This window comes from Oryx dammah, unplaced genomic scaffold (assembly GCF_014754425.2).
Source record: "Oryx dammah isolate SB20612 unplaced genomic scaffold, SCBI_Odam_1.1 HiC_scaffold_18, whole genome shotgun sequence".
Classification (NCBI taxonomy): Eukaryota; Metazoa; Chordata; class Mammalia; order Artiodactyla; family Bovidae; genus Oryx; species Oryx dammah.
In genome coordinates, this window is record NW_024070202.1 from 110,405,510 (window position 1) to 110,428,058 (window position 22,549).

General features: G+C 41.2%; 1 protein-coding gene across 1 annotated transcript in view; it reads left to right on the forward strand.

The window, feature by feature from the left end:
• CNTNAP2 (contactin associated protein 2) overlaps positions 1 to 22,549 on the forward strand; it is a 1,413,967-nt gene that overhangs the window by 574,085 nt on the left and 817,333 nt on the right. Inside the window, exon 10 of the mRNA XM_040259921.1 lies at positions 9,365 to 9,484. Within this exon, the coding sequence (XP_040115855.1) occupies positions 9,365 to 9,484 (120 nt within the window). The remainder of the gene's footprint in view (positions 1 to 9,364; positions 9,485 to 22,549) is intronic.

A 22,549-nucleotide genomic window follows, 5' to 3' on the forward strand; every position in this document is an offset into this window, starting at 1 on the left:
CCTTTAAAAATCTTATTTCCAAATAAAGTTTAAAACTTCAACACCTATTGGGGGATACATTTCAACCCATAGAAGTGCCCTTCTTGAATCAGTGTTTATGTAAGAAATGAAGCCATGGCACAAATCACAGATTTTCTCTTTTCTTTTTCCAGGGGCCTTAGGTTTCAGTCATATGTGCATGTATGATTAGTTTCTGTGTCCCCTTGCAATAGTCTCCTTATGCTCATCCTCACTAACTTCAGTGGTGTCTGACTCTTTGCAACCCCATGGACCCTAGCCCGCCAGGCTCCTCTGTCTATGGGATTTTCATGGCAAGAATACTGGAGTGGGTTGTCATGCCCTCTTTCAGAGGATTTTTTGGACCCAGGGATCAATCCTGCTTCTCCTGTGTCTCCTTTGTCTCCTGCATTGCAGGTCGATTCTTTGAACACTGAGACACTGGGTAAGCGCATAATAGTCTCCTAGTTGATATTAACTTTCCTGACCTGCCCAAGTTGGCTCAGTGGTAAAGAGTCTGCCTGCACTGCAGAAGTTTCAGGAGACTTAGGTTCAATCCCTGGGTCAGGGAGATCCCCTAGAGAACGCCATGGCAACCCATTCCAGTATTCTTGCCTGCAGAAACCTGTGGACAGAGGAGGCTGGTGGGCTACAGTCCACGGGGTCTCAAGAGTTGGCCACGACTGAAGTGACTGAGCATGCAACATGTCCACACAAGTGTCAGGAGCTACGTCTAAAACACAAAACTGATGACGTTACTGCAGTATTTTAAATTCTTTAGCCTATGCTTACAGAGTAAATACCAACTCCTTAGAGTCAAGACTTTTACTGCCACAAATGGAAGATAATACTATACACTTAAGAGTTGTGAAAGCATTTTTAAAGAGGAAATCTTAATAGAGTTGATAACAAAATATTATACATCCAAAACTACATATTCGAGGTGATAAGGGAAAAAGCAAGGAAGACAAATACGATAATGCAGATTTTAATCTGCATTTATATCTTAGCTGATTTAAGTCAATAGAAAAATGCTGACAATAAATAAGTGGGCAAAAGGCATAACTATACACTTCATAGAAGATTTTTAAATCTTTCCAATGTATATGTGAAAGTAAATTTTCAAATCAAACAATAATGAAAAGTTTTTTTTTTTTTTTTTTGCCAAGTAAGAACCTTTTCTTTTTCTTTTATTTTAAATCAATCTAGCTAGTGCTGGTAAAGATGCATCAACAGGCAAAGTTGTTGTTTATGTATTATCAAGACTCTGAAATTGACCATCAGATTTAGAACTTATTCTCCGGTGGCCAGTAGTGAGCAGAGTAATCAGTCTGTAACAATCACTAGTAAAAACTGGCCATTATGTATCCTGGATTCTGATATTTACATTGGCATCTCATAGGCTTGAAGAAAGTCTAGAAAAGAGGTAGGAGAGGGGCCTGGCATTCCAGAGAATGAAACATAAGTTTCCCCAAATTTACTTATGAAGCTAGGGAAACAGAAGTTTCTTTTTTTTTAATTATTTGTGATTTTTTAAGGCTTAATCCAAGGAGTATAAATTTTCTTTATAACCAGAAAATACACCATTAAAAATAAACACGAATCTATCTCACATATCCTAACAAAAATTCCCTCACTTTTACTTAGCAATCTCTATCGACTTTTTTTATATTTTTTTACCTTTCATGGTTTAAATTCCTACAATAAGGTGGTCACCCCCCATCCCGTTCCACCAACTAATTCCTTTTCTTATAATTCAGTTTCCACAAATGCTACCACCAAGAAATATTAAAAGGGTCACCAAAATCTGCTCATTAAATGTATTGGCATTTCCCTAACCTGACTCCCATTCCGATTTTCTACAACAATTCATACTATTGAGACTTATGCTTTTCCCTGGGGGTGGCTCCTTGTTTGTACCCTATCTTTACCCTAAACATTCCTTAAGTCATGCTTTATTTCCTAATGCTTTAGACCTATTTCATATCTTTGCTCTTAAGCTCTGCTTTTCTCTCTACTGATGTGTTGACATCTTTCGCTAATCAACACTGGGAGTACATTAGGTACTTAATAAGAATTTTTCTTTATATAGAACAATCACAGTATTTTTATATAATTGTGATAGACAGGATAATCCTCTCTCCACCAAATGTGTCTATGTCCTAAACTGTGCAACCTGTGAATATATTACTTTATATGGCAAAGAGACTATGATTAAGTAAAGACCTTCTCGTGAAGAGAGTTCCCCAGATTATCTGGGTGGGCCAGATTTCTTTAAAATAGAAAGAGGTGACAATCAAGCAGAGAATCAGAGGGAGCATGAGACCCCACTTTCTTTCAACCCCATTAACCACAGCTGACTTTGTAGATGAAGAAATAGGAAAATGAACCAAGGAATGCAGGTAGACTCTGGAAGCTGGGAAAACCTTCCAGAGAAAGTGGATTCTCCCTTAGAGGTTTTCAGAAGGAACCCAGCCCTATTTAGCTCGGTGAAACCTGCTTTGAACATCTGACCTCCAGAATTATAACAGATTTGTTTCAACCCACTAAGCATTTGGTTATTGTTGCAGCCGCCCGATGAGACTAGTACAGTAGTGCTTTGTCATTTTGCAGGACAGCTATTATGATGTCACACAGACAATATTCAATATTTAATGAAAATGAATAAGTACTTAGGATTTGTCACTCTCTGGATTTTTATAAAGTATGAAATTCAATAGGATGTGTTCAACAGTCATATTTCTGAACACCTGAGATTTATTTAAGAATATGTAGAATAATATGAGAACTTTTGTTTGGGAGTAGGCGTTGAAACAGAAAAATTACTCGTCCAATAAATCAATGAGCTTGATGAGTCTGTTTATTTTGCCATCAGTCCAATTGCCTTTCTGTTCTCCTGCAGTCTACTAGAAAAGCTCGATCATTGACGATAGCTCAGATCCTCTCTTTCTTCAGTGCTTGCTGACTTAGCCCCTTCGGTGCTGTCATCTCCCTGGGGCTTGATATGTACAAACTGTGCAAGCCAGATAGGACTCCACTGAGTACAGAGTTAACTGGCTGAGGCATGCAAGCTAAATACGAAATACTTCTGTGCATTAAAATATCCATGCACTCAATGCTTTTTAGTTTACAAAGTGTGTGATTTCACTTGATATTTATGCTAACTTGGTGGAGGAGGTACTATTGCCTTCATTTTATGGTTGAGAAAATGAAAAGTTAAGGGGAGTGTCTAGGTAGTAAATGACAGAAAGGAGATTTGAACAGAAATCTCTTAATTTCTAAGTGAGGAACAGAATGAATATAATTTTACTATATACATCTGTTCTTGCCATTTTGTCTCAGTGTTATTATTCCATGTATGTATTTTGCAAGTGTATTTTTAATGATATTATAACTTATGCACATTATAGTGTGGAAAGCATTGAAAAGTATGAAGTTTTAAATCATCCATAATCTTACTGTTGAAAGACAACCCCTGTTATCGATTGAGTAATACTCGATGGTAACAGAAGTAACAACAGTATTTTGGAAACAGAAATATTTCTTTCCAAATATTTTTCTGCACATCCATCCAAGTATATTTCTTTTGAAATGTATTTTTATTTAGAGTTTATTTAGAGTTCTATTTTTATTATTCTGAGCGAAGTGAGGGGGCAGCCTAGCCTTATGTTATTTAAAATTGTACTGTATTGCCTTGCAGTGACCTGTTTTTCCTATTTATATTAAAATATAAATAAAGAATTAGTCCACCCTTCTTGAGTTAATTTTTATTTTTTCATTATTAGAGCCATGCTTCTCAAAATACAGTCAGGACCAGCAGTATGAGCATCACTTGGAATCTTGTTAGAACTGCAAATTCTCTACTGAGTCAGAATCTTTAGGGTGAAGCCCAGGAATCCTTGTCTTAACAAGCTCTCCAGGTGATTTTTCACACATGATAAAGTTTGGACTAAAGTTTTGCTTTTCTATTGGTGTTGATGAGGCAAAAGCAGCCAGTAAACCTGTTTTAGCTTAGAGACAAGAGGAATAATTGTCACACTTTGAAGAAAAATAAAGAGCTTCTTGCTTATCCAAATTTCCCTCATCCACATGCTTTCAACTGTGTGCTCAAAATGCTTGTATGCTTACACAGAAATGTTAGTAGCTCCCTATACTTACTATCATCCAAGCGTGCTTTCATATGGATAGACTTCTTCTGGCAAGCCAACTAATCATTTATCAAAATCAGAACAGGATGAAGCGTAGGTACATTTTAAGTTTCATTCCGATAGTCTTTCTTAACCACCTACCAGGTTATTAATAGCTTAATATAGAGTAAAAAGGAAAAGCACATTTTCTAGACTCTGTCCTCATGACAGTTTACAATCTTGTTATGAAGTAAAATTTTCATATATGTTTTAATTAATAACAGTCAATCAGGTCTTACATTGACTATAATTAAGTATTGTTCGTGAGATGAGCCCTGGACTGCACAGAAAGCAGAATGTATTGATTAGAGAATGTCTCCTTAAGAAAGGAAAAAGGTGAGTGGTGCCTAACTAATAATTGTTGTATCAACAATGAATACTCCACCTATTAATTAACATAGGGGCTTCCCTGATGGCTCAGTGGTAAAGAATCAGCCTGTCAATGCTGGAGATGTGAATTCAATCCCTGGGTCGGGAAGATCCCCTGGTGAGAGGAATGGCAACCCACTCCAGTACTCTTGCCTGGAAGATCCCATGGACAGAGGAGCCTGGCAGGCTACAGTCCATGGGTTCACAAAGAGTTGGACATGATTGAGCACCTGTAACCATTAATTAATATACCTATGATACCTATTTCCTGGTGGTGGTGGTTTACTCGCTAAGTCATGTTCAATTCTTGTGACTCAGCGGACTGCAGCCTGCCAGACTCCTCTGTCCATGGGATTCTCCAGGCAAGAATACTGGAGTGGGTTGCCATTTCCTTCTCCAACCTATTTCCTAGACAAGGCTAAATGAGATTAAATATCTTTGCCAAGGTTGTATAATTAGTGCTTAGTGGAGTCAGAATTTAAACTTAGATGTGTTTGACTGGAGCCCTGTTTCTTAACACTTGTTCCTTCATAGTTAACTCTGACTGAGAAGTTTTATACATTGAGAAAAAAGCCTGTAGAAAACAACAGGCAATCCCATAAAGGGTAAACATAGGTTAAATAAGTTCCTTTGTCAGATTTGCCTGAGCAGAAAGCAAGGTTGATGTCAGCAAGTTGCTGAAACCTAATGAGATCTGTAAGGATTTCGGAAGGTTTTGCATGCTTAGATGGGGATCTGGGACACACTGTCAGAGATGAGAACTGTTACACATTTAACTTAAAGTAACGTTTTAGGACAAGACCAACACTGGATTGGGTAGGGAGTGAAGCATAATTGGGTGGGGAGTGAAGAGAGATTTGGGTACAGCAGTCAGTTAATAAGATGATTGCTATAAACCAGATATCAGATGATAAGGAAAATGGCAGAGGGGAAGCTGGAAAACAAAGATGACAGTTTTTAATGGTAGATTGGCTGAAGGGGCTAATTGGAAAACCTAAGAATTTAAACCTTATGTTCTAGGTGATTTTGAACTGTATATAATAATTGCAATAATCTGAAGGAAGATTGTCCAAAGTTAATAAGGCAGTTGGTTTCAGAGATTGTGAATTTAAGGCATTCTTTCTTTCTTTCCAACTATGTCCACCTCCTGATCTTAAACATGTGATCGGTTCCATCTACTTTATCCTGTCTTATTTGTTTTATCCTTTCTCATAATAGCTCTGGCCATCTCACCATAGCCCTTTGGCAAGTACTGAGCTTCCCAGGTGGCTCAGTGGGAAAGAATCCATCTGCCAAAGCAGGAGATGCAGGTTGATCCCTGGGTTCGGGAGATACCCTGGAGGAGGAAATAGCCACCCACTCCAGTATTCTTGTCTGGAAAATTCCATGGATTGAGGAGCCTGGTGGGCTACAGTCCATGGCATCACAAAGAATCAGACATGGCTGAGCATGCACGCAAATGGCAAGTGTAGCCTATCTGCTCTCATTACCTTCCGAATTACTTCCCTAAGATCTACTGTGTTTTGCTGCAAGGAACCTTCTTTCTAAAACCTGTCTCAAAGTATATCATCTTTCTGCTGAAAGTTTTAAAAATATTTCTTCACTGTCTTTTATTGCCTTACTTTACTAGGTATGGCATTCAGAATTAGAGCAACCATAGTTTATTATCTAAATTTGATAATTGGGAGGCAGAAAGTGGCATATTAATAATTGCATGCTCAGTTGCTCAGTCATGTCTGACTCTTTACGATCCTTTGGGCATGGCCTACCAGGCTCCTCTGTCCGTGTAATTTTCCAGGCAAGAATACTGGAGTGGGTTGCCGTTTCCTTCTCCAGGGGATCTTCCAGACCCAGGGATCAAACCCTCATCTTCTGCATTGGCTAGCATGTTCTTTACCACTGACCACTGGGACAAAAGTGTGTGGCTGTGCTTAACACTAGCCACATTTTCTTCCAGTTGCACTTCATGAATGAGCAATGGCTCAGTACTGAGTGAACAGCCCCTGTTCCAAAGGTCCCTGAACTGTGCTGTTCACAGCTGTACTTGTTTTCCCTAATCTACTGCTCAACACACCATATGGGCTCAATGACTGTTTGCAGAAGGAAGAAAGCAAGTGGAAAGCAAGCCCTGAGTAAATCAGAGCATTTCAGAACTGTTGCAGGGTGCTGTGTTTGCTGAAATGAAATAGAATTTAAGGTCTAGCATCTTTGGGAAGAGGAAACATGGAGAGCCAAAGGTAGGCACCAAGAACCTAGGAGAGGGAAGTAGAAAGAGGCAGCCCCAGAGCCAGACCTTTGCTTTATAACTTAGGAAAGGGCAGATGCTGGGAGTGTTGAATTCAAGAGCACTTTTCCAAAAGACTCCGCTTATCAATATATAGATTTTTACCAATAGTAATGATCTCGAGTGGCCTTGGCCAGCAATGGCTCAGAGAGGGGCTTGGGTTCCCAACCAGAAACTGAAGCCGGGTCGTGATGGTAAGAGCACCAGATCCTGGCCACTAGACCAGTGGTCAGTGACAAGGGCCCTGGCCCTTTGGCTTTGCAGAAAAGAATTTCCACAAAGACAGAAAACAATGAAGCAAATAAAGTGTTTATTAAGAGGATATGTGGATATAGACACTCAGTGTGGATATACATACAATATGTGTGGATATAGACACTCAGTGTCAGACTTTATTTTGGGGGGCTCCAAAATCACTGCAGATGGTGATTGCAACCATGAAATTAAAAGACGCTTACTCCTTGGAAGAAAAGTTATGACCAACCTAGATAGTATATTCAAAAGCAGAGACATTACTTTGCCAACTAAGGTCCGTCTAGTCAAGGCTATGGTTTTTCCTGTGGTCATGTATGGATGTGAGAGTTGGACTGTGAAGAAAGCTGAGTGCCAAAGAATTGATGCTTTTGAACTGTGGTGTTGGAGAAGACTCTTGAGAGTCCCTTGGACTGCAAGGAGATCCAACCAGTCCATTCTGAAGGAGATCAGCCCTGGGATTTCTTTGGAAGGACTGAGGCTAAAGCTGAAACTCCAGTACTTTGGCCACCTCATGCGAAGAGTTGACTCATTGGAAAAGACTCTGATGCTGGGAGGGATTGGGGGCAGGAGGAGAAGGGGACGACCGAGGATGAGATGGCTGGATGGCATCACTGACTCAATGGATGTGAATCTGAGTGAACTCCGGGATTTGGTGATGGACAAGGCCTGGTGTGCTGCGATTCATGGGGTCTCAAAGAGTCAGACATGGCTGAGTGACTGAACTGAACTGAGACACCCAGCAGACTCAGAAGGAGAATCCTTGCAAGTCTGAATCACTTACGTGGGTCATGTCTTCCAGGTTTCCCTTGGCCAATCATTTTGATTTGCCTGGTTCACAGTCTATATTTGCTATATCTCAGGACCCTTCTGAAGAAGGCAATGGCAACCCACTCCAGTACTCTCACCCTGCAAATCCCATGGACGGAGGAGCCCAGTAGGCTGCAGTCCATGGGGGCACTAGGAGTTGGACACAACTGAGCGACTTCACTTTCACTTTTCACTTTCATGCATTGGAGAAGGAAATGGCAACCTACTCCAGTGTTTTTGCCTGGAGAATCCCAGGAACGGGGGAGCCTGGTGGGCTGCCGTCTCTGGGGTCACACAGAGTCAGACACGACTAAAGTGACTTAGCAGCAGCAGCAGGACCCTTCCATCTGTGTGCATGCATCTCTTAGCCAAGATGGATCCTACTGCAAAGGCATATGCGTTGATCACCCCTTGACTTTAGTCCCACTTTGACCTCTAAGGAACCTTTTTGCACACATGTGGTCAGGGAAGTCTTCTGACTTCAGGAATGAGAAATATGTGGTCTGGGCATGGCTCAACCTCCTTGCTTAACTGCCCTGCTAGGAATTTTGTCCATAGGGGATGAATCTCCAATGCTTTATCCTGTGTTGGGGTGAGGGGCCATCTACCTCCCGTCTCAGTAGTTCTTAGTTAAATACTGTCAAATCCCTCATAAAGTCAGTGTAGAGCTATTTTTAAAAAGTTTTCACAACATTGTTTTAGAAGTTCCAGCTATAAAGGAGGAATGTCAGTGTCCATTCTGCACTACTGAAATCAGGTGCATTCTCTGTGAGAAAAGAAAATGTGCTAGGAGCGAGGGAACAAAAAGGAACATGATGAAAACCTACAACCTAATTACAAAAATGTCTTTTTTTTTTTTTACAGAAACTAGATTTAATGTAATTAAAGCACTTGTAACAAAATGAAGCAGGGCCATTTCTTTCCTTTTTTCCTGAAATAAAGGAAGGTTAGCAATCACATGCTGTTTGTAGGAAATTTATACTAAATATGCAAAAATGTGTCTGTGTTTGTCTGTCTGTATGTGGGCGGGGACGGGATGGGGGGAACAGATTTTCTCTGATCTCTTAGCTGATAGACCAACAATGCAGTCAATATTCATGACCTTTCAGCTAAGTCCCTTACAGTAAGGAGATATCTGTAAATAAGTATAAACTAAATATTTTTCAATGCTCACGAGCACCTGTTTTAAGCAAACATTACATTTATTCAACAATGTATTGAGTTGTTTTAGATCTTTCCGCAACTATAAAGCCGTAGCAGGAACTTAATGTCTATGTTAGGTCAGAAAGAATGCTTGTGGACTAAAAATCAAATTGTGAGTTTACTTGTAGAACAAAGAGGGCTCATTCTAACTTGAGGATATGCTCCTAATCAGCAATTTGGTAGCATTTGGTCTGTAACTGGGGCACGGATCTCGGGAGGCCCTTTTTTGGGTGCTGAGCTCATGCAGGATATTTCTTTCCAGCCATCTATGAGCCTTCCTGTGAAGCATACAAACACCTGGGCCAGACCTCGAATTACTACTGGATAGATCCTGACGGCAGTGGACCGCTGGGGCCTCTGAAGGTTTACTGCAACATGACAGGTAACTATGCCCTATTTATGTTTCATGAAGATTGCTTTTCTGTATGTTGAGAATGAATGGCACCATTGATGTTTGTTTCTCCTGTGCTGTGTTCTTGTCAATACATGAATGAAGCTAAATATTGCTGGGTTTGTTAGGCTAAATGGTGAAGTGTAGTTTGATACTGATTTTTTTTTTAAGTCTACCTTCTGATTTGAACAGTTAATAATTAGCATTTAAAAAATCAGCATGTAGAGGAAAAAGTATAAAGTGAAACTGAAAGGTTGAAGTCCACAGAAAGAACTAGCCCATGAAGAAACCTCCACAAGAACCTAGACTGGGGAAGGTTGGTGTCACCTCTCAAACCACCCACACTGCACATGGGAGAGGAAGCTCAGAGGCCACTCCAGGCCCTCCTCTACAGCAGAGTGATTCAGTTATACACTTATGCATCCTTTTCATATTCGGTGATGCTGACTCAATGGACATAGGCTTGAGTAAACTCTGGGAGTTGATGGTGGACAAAGAAGCCTGGTGTGCTGCAGTCTATGGGGTCGCAAAGAGTCTGACACGACTGAGCAACTGAACTGAACTGAACTGAATACCATAGGACCTTGTTTGTCCATTCTTTAAATTCCAGCTTGCATCTGCTAATCCCAAACTCCCAAATCATCCCACTCTCAACCAACCTCCTCCTGCTTGGGAACCACAAGTCTGTGCTCCATGTCTGTGAGCCTCTTTCTGTTTTGTAGATAAGTTCATTTGTGCCATATTTTAGATTCTACATACAAGTGATATATGGACTTATTTCCCTTAATATGATAATCGTTAGGTCTGTCCATGTTGCTGCAAACGGCATTCTTTCATTCTTTTTCTGTGGCTGAGTAATATACTATTCTGTATGTGTACTGTATCTTCTTCATCCATTCATCTGTCAGTGAACATTTAGCTTGCTTCCATGTCTTGGCTATTGTGAATAGTGCTGCTATGAACATAGAGATGTATATATCTTTTTGAATTATGGTTTTGTCCAGAGATATGCCCAGGAATTGGATTGCTGGACATATGGCAACTCTATTTGTAGCTTTGTGAGGAACTTCTATATTGTTTCCCATAATGACTGCACTGCTTTACATTCCCACCAACAATATAGAAGATTTTCCTTTTCTCCACACCCTCTCTGGCATTTGTTATTTGTAGATTTTCTAATGATGGCCATTCTGACCAATGTGAGGTGGTCTCAGTATTATTTCTTAAACTATATATAAAATCTATACTATCTAAAAGATAAAATGCAATTAAAATATGTAATGGACACAGAAACAAGAAAAAAAATGTGAATGTCTTCATAGACTTTGTGAAAAGGAAAAAGAATGTTTAAGTGTACCTCTAGGATCCTTTTTCTATGTTTTGCCATTCATATATGTACTATTTTGTCAGAAATTGTGTCATGTGAGAATAAATTGATATTGTAAATGCCTTCATGGTGTTCACAACTTATAATAAAAACAAGCGCTAAAAAGGTAAACAAATATAAGTAATTTTTCTGCAGAGAAAAAGTAATGAAATTGTGAAGAATGATTTATTTTGGATAGAGCATTTTAAAAAAGAAAAACCTCCCTAGGAAGCAACATTTTAGCCAAAATGTAGCATATGGATGAAGACTAGGCACTCAAAAAGTGAGGAAGGAACAAAAGCCCTGAGAATTTACACTCCAAGGCATGAAAAAAGTCATTTTCTTCTAAGGAACTAAAACCCAAGTGACTGAAGCATAATAAGACTGTAGGGGCCCAAAATGAAGTGGAGGAGACAGGCAGGAGCAGAGCAGATCAGGAAGTAAGGATGGTGGTACTGAGGGGAAGAAAATATTTTTATTTTCTGAATTATATTTCAGTGTAGTGGGTGGGAAGCTATGGAAAGGTTTTAAACAGGGGAATGAGTAAATTAGTAAAAGTAAGTGTCGATCAGTTGTGTCTGACTCTTTGCGACCCCATGGACTGTAGCCTACCAGGTTCCTCCGTCCATGGGATTTTCCAGGCAAGAATACTGGAATGGGTTGCCATTTCCTTCTCCAGGAGATCTTCCCAACCCAGGGATCGAACCCAGGTCTCCCGCGTTGTAGGCAGACGCTTTACCATCTGAGCCACCGGGGGATGAGTGGGTCTCACTTAAAACTACTGAGGCAGGAGGTAGATGGGCCCCCAAGGGTAAAGCAATTGGAGATTCATTCTCTATTGACAGAAACTCCAAAACAAGAATAGCAGGACAATTGAAAGAGGAGGACGGGCCTGCTCAGACCACATATCTCTCATTTCCGAAGTCAGGAGCCCTCCCCCACCACACATGCACAGAAAAGGCTCCTTGCAGGCCAAAGGGGAGTGATGTCAAGGGATATTCTACCCAGATACCTCTTTGGTAGAGTCCAACTTGGCTAACAGATATGTGCGCACACATGGGAGGATCCTGAGACACACAAAATATGGGCGATGGACCAGGCAAATCAAAATGATTGGCCAAAGGAAAACCAGAAGAAATGACCCATAAAAGTGACTCAAACTGCCATGAGGGTGTGACTCAGCAACTCTCTGACTTCGAACCCAAGCCTGGCTCCAAGCTGTTGCAAGCCGAGGCCACCCTGGATCAATACCAAGATCAATACCACTTTGAGTACCACGAATGACAGGCTGAAAGCACCACAGCCAGTTCTGAAGCTGTAGTAAAGGTTCAGGGAAGAAAAGATGCTTCTTTGGACTTGGGTGGTGATAGTTTAAGTGATGAATAAGAGATGCATTTCAGATGTATTTTGAAGATAGTACTGTCAGTAAAGACCCCGATGCTGGGAAAGATTGAAGGCAAAAGAAGAGGGAGGAAGAGGATGAGATGGTTAGATAGCAACACTGACTGAATGGACACGAATTTGAGCAAACTCTGGGAAATAGTTAAGGACTTGTGAAGGGTGGGAGAAGGATGGTTAAAGAGAGTTATCGAGAATAACTCCTGAATATATGGATTAAGTAACTCAGTGAATTATAGTGCCATTTTAGAGACACGCAAAATAAAGGAAAGAACAGATTTAGAGGAATTTCAAGAATTCAGTTTTGAACTATTTAAATATGAAGTGGTATATGCCATCTCAGTTGACATGCAAATTTTGCAGTTGAATAAGCCCTGAAAAGATGTTTGGGCTAGAGATAAAAATGTGCTAATTGTTAGCATATGAATATATGAGAAATGATAATATCACTTAGAGGATTATAAACTGGGAAAAGGCATCTCAGGAATGTAGTCCTAGGAACTCAGTAGATAGATCAGATTTCTAGTGATGAAATATTCTTTGTGTCAAGAATGTAATAAGTGGAGGAAAAGTGTCTAAGAGAATTCTAGGGACAAATGGGTCATCCATGTGGATGTTGAATTGACTGTTTGGATCCTAAAATTTATAAAATAGATTGGGAGGATGGCGACTGACTTTGAATCAATGGAAATGTATATAATGACTGAGAAAGGCCCCATGGTCCTTCTGTTGCAGGAAGGGGGACCCCTTCCAGGGCCCGAAACTGGGCTCTTGTCTAACACTTGGAAATGAATTGTCCGAGGAGACACATGTGCTGACAAAGCAAGAGATTTTATTGGGAAAGGGGACCCGGGTGGAGAGCAGTAGGGTAAAGGAACCCAGGAGAACTGCTCTGCTGCGTGGCTCGCAATGTCGGGTTTTATGGTGATGGGAATAGTTTCCGGGTGGTCTTTGGCCAATCATTCTAATTCAGAGTCTTTCCTGGTGGTGCACGCATCGCTCAACCAAGATGGATGCTAGCGAGAGGGATTCTGGGAAGTGGACGGACACGAGGTGTCTCCTTTAGACCTTTCCCGAACTCTTCCGGTGGGGGTGGCTTATTAGTTCCATATTCCTTATCAGGATCTCCTGTCATGAAACAACTCATGCAAATGGTTACTATGGTGTCTGGCCAGGATGGGTGGTCTCAATCAGTGTGCTTCCCCTAACAACTCCCCCCTGAGAGACTTCATACTCAAGATACCTCTTGGGAATTGGGGCGGAGGTCTCTTTCTTCTGTAACTTCTTCCTGCTGTGCATGGGCATAGGCCTGCCTAGCAGAGCAGAAGTCTCTCTCTACCTGATCTAAGTTGGGGTGTTCCACATCTGAAACCAGCTTCCACCCTTGTAGTAACAACAATTTAGTTTGAAACTGCTGGAGTCTGCTGGAAATAAACTTTGTAAGGAGTTGGAGTATACAGGGGCCAGATAGGAGGCCTAATAAGATAGTTGTCACTGGACCCATGAACAGTGGGAGCCAAGAAGGGAAAGAAAGAAAACTCCATACACTTGCTGAACTCAAATCCCGGATCTTTGTGGCCTGTTCCAAAAGCCCCTTGATATCTTCTTGGACATGCCCAGACTGGTTGTAATAAAAACAGCATTCTTCCTTTAGATAGAGACAAGTGCCCCCCTGTCCTGCAGTCAGTAAATCTAGGGCCCAACGATTTTGTAGGACCATTGCGGCTAGGGAGTCTAACTGGGATTGTAGGCGTTGAAGGGTCCTCGCCATTTTTTCTGTGGATACAGCAGTGTCGGTAGAAAGCTGCTGAAATTTATGTAAAGAAGTTCCCCCCATGGCAGCTCCTGTCAAACCAGTGGTCAGTCCTAATGCCAGGAAAAGAGGGGTAAGTATTACCACACAATGTATCCTCTGATTGGTATATGCTGGTAAAGGCAAGGAGGTATTACTCCAAGCCAGATCTATGTGGTTGTAACATACCCTAGGGAGCAAGCTCCTGACCAAAAAGGTGGTAGGGATAAATAAGCTTTATCCCCACATATGAAATAGACACCATGACTGGGTTTAAGCTGGGCAGCAAAACGGGTTTGCCAAAGAGGAACAGGATTTCCATCTGCCCTACAACTGGAACATGGCATAATGGAACAGGGGCAGTCTCTTAGTAGCTGGGAGGAGACTGTCACTCCACTTGCTGCAAAACCGGCAGCAGTGAGGGCATTTAGGAAGGGATTCAAGTGTTGTGAGGCATCCTGGGTTCTGTCTTCAAGGTAGAGAGTATTTCATTTAGGCTCCCACCATAGGGTTAGGTTTTCAGGGGTGGGTACCCCTACAAGGGAATAACAGGGGTCAGATTTGCCTGCCCGATTTAGAAACCAGGATGACCGGGTGTGGTTCTTTGGTCGTCCAGAACAGAACATGGATTTTCGAGACTGGTTAATAGCATTTGAGGAGAGCCTTATGTTTGGGGATAGGTATAGTATGTCAGTTCTGCCAGAACCTCTAGTTCCCAGACGTTGGGCTAAATTGTAATACCCTAGTGAAATTTCTAGGTCCCGGTTTTCCCCATCAGTTTGAACAGTGAAAGTGACTGCTCATTGTGAGTTGCCTAGATTTCCCACTGACACCTCTGTCAGGGAGTCACTTTTTAAACACATAGGGAAGGTCACTTGGGGAATGTTAGTCAAGGGAGAAAATAAGGGCTCAGGTGGGATTGCAGATGTTATCAAGGGGGTAAATATAGACAGTTGTTGCTGATACCAAGGCATGAAGTTTTTTTATCCTTTTTCTCAAAAGGCCATACCCCCACCCTCCATGCACCCCACCTCTTGTTTGTAAAAAAGCTTTACCTCCTATGCCTTCCTTTAGTTCCAAAGAGAAAATTTAATCAGAGAAATGACAAAATGCACAAACAAAAGAAAATAGTCAAGCAAGACAAAATAAGAATAGTTTCAGTTCAGTTCAGTCCAGTCTTTCAGTTGTGTCCAACTCTTTGTGACCCCATGGACTGCAGCACACCAGGCCTCCCTATCCATCACCAACTCCCAGAGTTTACTCAAACTCATGTCTATTGAGTCCATGATGCCATCCAACCACCTCATCCTCTATCATCCCCTTCTCCTCCTGCTTTCAATCTTTCCCAGGATCAGGGTCTTTTCAAATGAGTCTGTTCTTTGCATCAGGTGGCCAAAGTATTAGAATTTCAGCCTCAGCATCAGTCCTTCCAATGCATATTCAGGACTGATTTCCTTTAGGATGGACTCATTGGATCTCCTTGCAGTCGAGGGACCCTCAAGAGTCTTCTCCAACACCACAGTTCAAAAGCATCAATTCTTCGGTGCTCAGCTTTCTTTATAGTTTAGCCTTAAAATAAAGCCAAGTACATTTAGTTCTTTTTCAAGAGCTATAGATAATATCCTGAGCCACCTCCTTGAGTTATTTTGCAGATACTAAAACCTCCACCAGATGGAAAAAGTTAACTGCATGCTGACCAGCAGTATCTATATCCCAGACAAGTTGTAACAAAAGGATGATAATTGAGATTCCCAAAACATCACTGTGTTACTTCACCATCAACCAGTCAGGGAACTGTGCAGGAGCTGGTCATGCACCACACCCCCTAATGTTGCCTTTAAACATTTCTTACCTGAAAGCCATTGAGGAATTCAGGTTTTTTTAACATAAGCTGCCCATACTCGTTTCTTGGTGCCTTGCAATAAACACTGTACTTTCCTTCACTACAATCCAGTGTCAGTAGACTGACTTTGCTACATATTCAGTGAGTGGACACAAGTTTGGTTTAGTAACAAAACACTTGAAATTTGGTACTAAGGAAAAGGAAGCAACTGATGATCCTGTATTTTTAAAGAATGGCTTTGGCAACTGGGAATAGGATGTTCCAAAGGAGGCCCACACAATAAGAGAGGAAAACAAATCAGAAAGTCACTGTTATAATTCAGGAGTTGAAACTCAGGTTTAAGGTGGAGGCCATCAGGTAAAGGAGAAGATTGATTTGATAGATATTTAGAAAGTTGAGTTGACCAGACTGTAGCTGGTGAGATTGGAGTTGAAAGTAATTCCCAAGTTTCTGCCTTGGGAAACCCATACATTGGAATACAGAAGAGCAGGTATGGGTCAAGAAAAGGTGGGACTCTATGTTGCCTTCAGCAGCTGTAAATCAGCCTGTTAGGGCAGTACTGTGGGCATATACTTTTCAGATTCCCTGAAGACTTTGAGCCCAGTTAATCTCTGTGTCTCAGTTTCCTTGTAAATAGAGTAGGAATTGGAATGAGTTGATCTCTACACTGCCTTCTATTCTTAAAAAAAAAAATTCTATTATTGCTATGAAACATGAAAGAAAAATATCACTAGTCACATAATTTAGAGACAAAATCCTCTTGCCTCAAACAAGCTTGAATTTACTCATTTCTTGACCATGTTTGACATAAATCGGCACTCTTCATTTTTTATCATAATGCATTTCTTCTACCATGCAATTCTCCTTTTGACTATCTGTACTTCAGTGCTTCATCACTTGGAAATTAGGGGGTGCCCTAAATGACACATCTCAAGTGCTCAGTTGACACTAAGGAGAGAATGTATTCATTGAATCTTTTGTAGAAGAATCCATCATTCTGCCTAAGTCAAAGCCTTGTTTCCTTTTTAAGATCTTATGGCACATTATAAAACGTAGTCATTGGCACCCTCACCCTCCCTCTCAATTTCTATTCTCTCTCTTAAAATTAGGTGTCATAGATATAATTTTTAATGAATGTATATTATCATATATTTATAATATTTCTCTCTTTCATTTGAATATTTTCTAACACTTTAGCTTCTTATTGCTATTTTCTTAAGATGCTTATCAGCATTTTCTAGATACCTTGAGTTTTTGTATTTAAAGCTTCATTTAATTATCTCTTCCCAGTGATTAATAATATCAATAGTAAATAAAGCCAGATCCAGCCATTATCCTTGGAAAATTACTGCTTATCCTGAAATAAAAAACTGTGCTTTCCTCAATATTCTATCCTCAAATTCATCTTTATAACTCTTTGCATTCATATTTAATTTTTAAAAAATTAAGTAAACATCTGTGCTGTTTAATGTGATGTTTAAAGCCCAAGTAAGGAATACCTCCTGCATTCTTCCTAGCACTACTTTTGTAGTTTTATCAAAAAACCATTAAGCTTGTTTACATAATTTGTGCTTTATAAAGCCCTGGGATTTAGCTGATCAAATTCTATTATCCTCTATAACGGTAAAAGCTGTTCATGTCTTTTTAATCTAATATTTATAGAGAGCTTGTTACTCAAGTTCCTAAGCACTTGCACTCAGTAATATAATTTTTTTTTATCACGTGCCTCTCAGAAGTTTCCATAGTGCAGTGTAGGGGGTGGGGGTGGCAATGGGCTGCTGGGGTGGGACTCTTGGGCTCTAGTAGAAAGAATCATGAACCTGCCCCACACTCCTCACTGCCATCACCGCCCCCCCACACCTACCCCTCAGCAAAGCAAAGCAGTTCCTTCTCTATTTTCTGCTTTCAATAGCACCAATTTATCATATCATAGTTTTCATGGGTCAAGACTCTGGCACAGGTTAGCTAGGTTGACTGCTCAGGGTCTCACAGGCTGAAATGAAGGGGTCAGCAGGGCTGTGAGCTCATCTGAGGTTTGGCATCCTCTTCCACGTTTGTACAGGTGGTTGTCAGAATTCAATTCCTTCAGGTTTTAAGACAGAGGGTCCCATTTTCTTGTTGACCATTTGGCTGTGGCTTGCTCCTAGAGGATGCTCCCAGCCATGCATCCTTCTCACGCCATGGCAAGGGGAGAATCTCTGACCTCTAGACTCGCTTTCAAGAGCACACGTGATTAGGCTATGCCTCCTAATCACCCAGTATAATGCTCGTTTGATTAACTCACGTCAACTAGGGGGCTTACTGACACCAGCAAAATCTCTTCACCTTTTGTTTGTTTGTTTGTTTGCTTTGGTTTTTGTACCAGCTAGTCATTTCATTTTATTGAGGGAGAATTGCTTTACAATGTTGTGTTAGTTTCTGCTGTACAATGAAGTGAATCAGCAATATGTATACATACATCCCCTACCTCTTGAGCCCCCCTCCCCACCCCACTCATCTAGGTCATCACAGAGCATAGAGCACCTTTGCTGTCTAGGATAACATAGTCGCAGTAGTGATAACTCATCGTATATATACACTTCTCACCCACATTCAAGGAATAGGGTCAGGGAGTATACACCAGGGTTTGGGAATGCTGGGGGAATACTTTGTATTCTTTTTCCCGCTCTGTATACTATTCATAATTCCAGCTACACAGAGTCTTACCTATTGAGTAACAGTGCCAAACTTAGTTTGTAAAAAATTAAAGTTTATTATTTATTACTTGTGGTTTTTATCATATTGTTCAAAATAGGAAAGCTTGAAAATATAGATAAGCAAAAATAAAAATTGCTTACCAGCTGAGACTAGAATTACTAGCAGGTTAGGTGATGTGTGATAAGATTTTATATTTTATGCTTATAGTTATATATATAGTATTGAGGGAAAACTAAATGCTGAGCACCATTCTAAGTGGATCAGACACACTGAGTCATCTAATAATTCACAACAACGCCATGGAATATGTACTATTACTCTTGTTCCCATTTTTGGGTGAGGAGACTAAAGCTCATAGAAATTAAGTCCTAAGTTACACATCTAGTGGGTTATGGAGACAGACTTCCATGTGATCTGGAGCCGGAGTTCATAGCTGCTGTGTGTGTGTGCATGTGTGTGTGCACGCATGATGTATGTGTGCGAATGCCCGAGTGTGTGTGTTACTCAGCCTCGTGGCCAGATGTGTGCATACTCCTCATTTTGGATTCTGTAGTCTGATTTAAATGTGATTTCTGAAACGAGCATCTCTTATTCATGTCTTTTCATTATCATTAAAACTTCCTTACATAACTCTAATTCATTATCTGTGATAGGACAGCATTTTTGCCATAAACTATTTACTTCTTAATTGCCCCGCTGATGCCTTGGGGTTTTTAATCAGAGAACACATTTTAAATGAAATCAGTTTATAAGCCATTAAGCAATTATTATCAATTTTAGCTCTTAATTCAGCCAGGAATATTTTACCTAATACAAATTTCTGAGAGCTTTTATAGAATAACTTTTGTATTTCTTGTATGCATGGGTTAATTATTCCTTAGGTTTTAAGCCTGACTTTTTTTTATTGTTATAGATTTGCTATGCATTGCTATCTCAGTTTCTGTGGTACAGCAAAGTGAATCAGCCGTACATATACATGGAAAGCCACTCGGTGCTCTGTGGTGACCTAAATGGGAAGGAGATCCTGAGTTTTAGAATGATTTAAATCCTATTCCCAATGTCTAGTTACTTTTTCAGTGTAAAATGTTAAACTGAGTCTCGCAAAATCTGGCTTGAGAAGGTAATGAGATTGAATGGAACTGTGTTGGGTGCCATCAGTAATATTTAATATGATTGCAGCACCTCATTCCCTGTTCTTGCAAGGAAACTGGCTGGAAGTGAAGACGCACGCAGCTTTCTTCTTCCCTTCGAAAGCTTATTAGCATCGCAGGCCAGGCAGGACAAGGCCGCTGCCCCTTCCTGTTCCTGGAGTGTTGTGCAGTCTCTCTGACGTATCCACATTTTAAAGCATAAGCCTCAAAACACTGTCTTCTTCCATTGTATTCCCTCGACTCATTTTTATTTTCCCCATCACAGGCACTTGCCCTCCTCTTTCTGTCTCCTAACCCAGTCCGCTTCCTCTGCCGTTAACATTAACCCGCACGTGGAATAGTTCTCTGTCTTCTTTCACATCATCGCCTTTGCGTAGACTTCTCACAAGCTGTCTTTGTTATAAACCTTTGTAATCACTCAGCAACTCCTGCTTCGTGCGCTCAGCTATTTCAGTTCCTCACAATCAGTGTAAATCTTTGAATTCAATTCTGTTCCTACAGCTTCAATTGAAAATCTAGGAACCAACTCAGTGATCAAACGCAGCCTGAAAGGAGAGCTCGTCTCTGTAACTGATTACCCACCCGCCCAAGACTCCCATTCAGAGTCACACTCCTATTCCACGGATGACTTCTACCTGCCAAGGCTCCTTTGAAATCTCTTCATTGTGTGTCAGTCACAGTGATAGGTTAATACTATAAGAGTCCTCAAGTGGTTTTCGAACTTTAAATCAAGGAAGGGAGCGGGGAACTGCAGGAGGTCTGGTGAAGCCCACGCCGCCAGACAGGACCAGGAAGGGAAGGCAGGGCACCACGTGACACCAAGACGGAGTGGTCTCAGATCTGGGACAGGCAGCTCTGCCACCTCTGAGCCTCCAAAATGGTACCCCGAACGCAAATGCCCCACCTTCAAACATTTTTACACACCTGCCTAAGCAGTATTTTAAACACACTGCATTTTGGGTGCTTTGAAAGCACTGCCTTGGTTGTGCAATTTCAAAACCTGCTCAAAAACGGAGAATGGCTTCACACTGTCTATGACGATGGACTACTGTTTGGCTTCCTCCGTCATTTGGGGTCTGAAACTCTAGTCTAGTCTACAGATATCTGCTTGTACATATGGTAGGTGGAAAGAAAAAAAAAAAAAAAGCCTTTGTAAAATCCTGTTAAATCGGCTCAAAGTGCAAGAATAACCTCACACTTACTCACTAGGAATTCCTCCCTTCCGACTAAACTTAAAGCCACTATGCCTGAACTCCTATCTTTCCAATCCCTAGGTTTTCCAGTTTGCTGAGTCACCTTTCATTCCTTCTCAGTAAATGAATTTCCATTTCGAAAGATTCCTGGCAATTTTAGCAAGAGAATCTCCTGTAGCAACTGGTCTGTCTTTTTATCTTTCCTCTTAGTCTAATTGATGCAACTGAGAAACTTAAATAATAAACTATATCTAGGAGAAGGCAATGGCACCCCACTTCAGTACTCTTGCCTGGAAAATCCCATGGACGGAGGAGCCTGGTAGGCTGCAGTCCATGGGGTCGCTGAGAGTTGGACACGACTCAGTGACTTCACTTTCACTTTTCACTTTCATGCATTGGAGAAGGAAATAGCAACCCACTCCAGTGTTCTTGCCTGGAGAATCCCAGGGACGGTGGAGCCTGGTGGGCTGCCGTCTGTGGGGTCGCACAGAGTCGGACACGACTGAAGCGACTTAGCAGCAGCAGCAGTATGGCATGGTGCCTAAACTGGCAAATATTGGAGTCCTGCTTCTGGGATTGATTTAAGCAGAAGCCCTAAATCTCATCATGCCCAGCGTAAGTGACACCACGTGACAGCATTTGTCTCATTTATGACGAGTGACAAAATAACTCTGAAAAAAGGTATACCTGTGAATGAAGTTGTCAGAAATCTTCTTATGATATTTATGGACAGAGGAGGTCGTTAGGGCTGAGCCTTCCCTCAGATCATCATTAATCTCATATCCTGTTTCTACTCCTGTGTTTGAACAAAGTCAGCATTGAAAAACAAGACTGTGTAAGAATTTACTAGACCCTCGTCGTGGTCATCATTACAGTTATTCCTTTTTCCGATGTATGTGTGCGTTCAGTCACTTCAGTTGCGTCCAGCTCTCTGTGGCCCTCTGGGCTGTAGCCCACCAGGCTCCTCTGTCCACTGAATCTTCTAGGCAAGAATACTGGAGTGGGTTGTCATTGCCAGGAGATCTTCCCAACTCAGGGATCAAACCTGCATCTCTTGCCTCTCCTGCATCGGCAGGAGGATTCTTTACCACCGGAGCCACCTGGGAAGCCCTTTTTGATGTATAAATATGTATAATTTATTTTCTCTTCCCTGGAACCATATTTGCCCCTTCCGTTTCTAAGCTCACTTGGTTTACCTATAGGTGTCAGGGCTGAGAGATGGTAGCGTACTTTTGACCGGTGAACTAATGCACTAGCTCAGAGGCCCCCAACCTTCTTGGCACCAGGGGCTGGTTTCATGGAAGACAATTTTTCCACAAACGGTGTAGTGGGGAGGATTTGGGGATGATTCAGGTGCGTTACCTTTATTGTGCCCTTTATTTCTACTATTATTACATCAGTGCCATCTCATCAGGTGTTAGATCTTGAATTTTATTACTGCATTATCGCTGCAAGCCAAGTACCGAGTAGAATCCAACATATTGTGCTCTCAGTATTTAAAAGACTATAAAATAATAGAGGATGTCTTGCTGATGTTCCCCATTGCTCCAATCCAAACTGCTTGCTCTCTCTGTCTGGGACATCCTGTCATCATGAAATCTCCCCTCACCCACCTG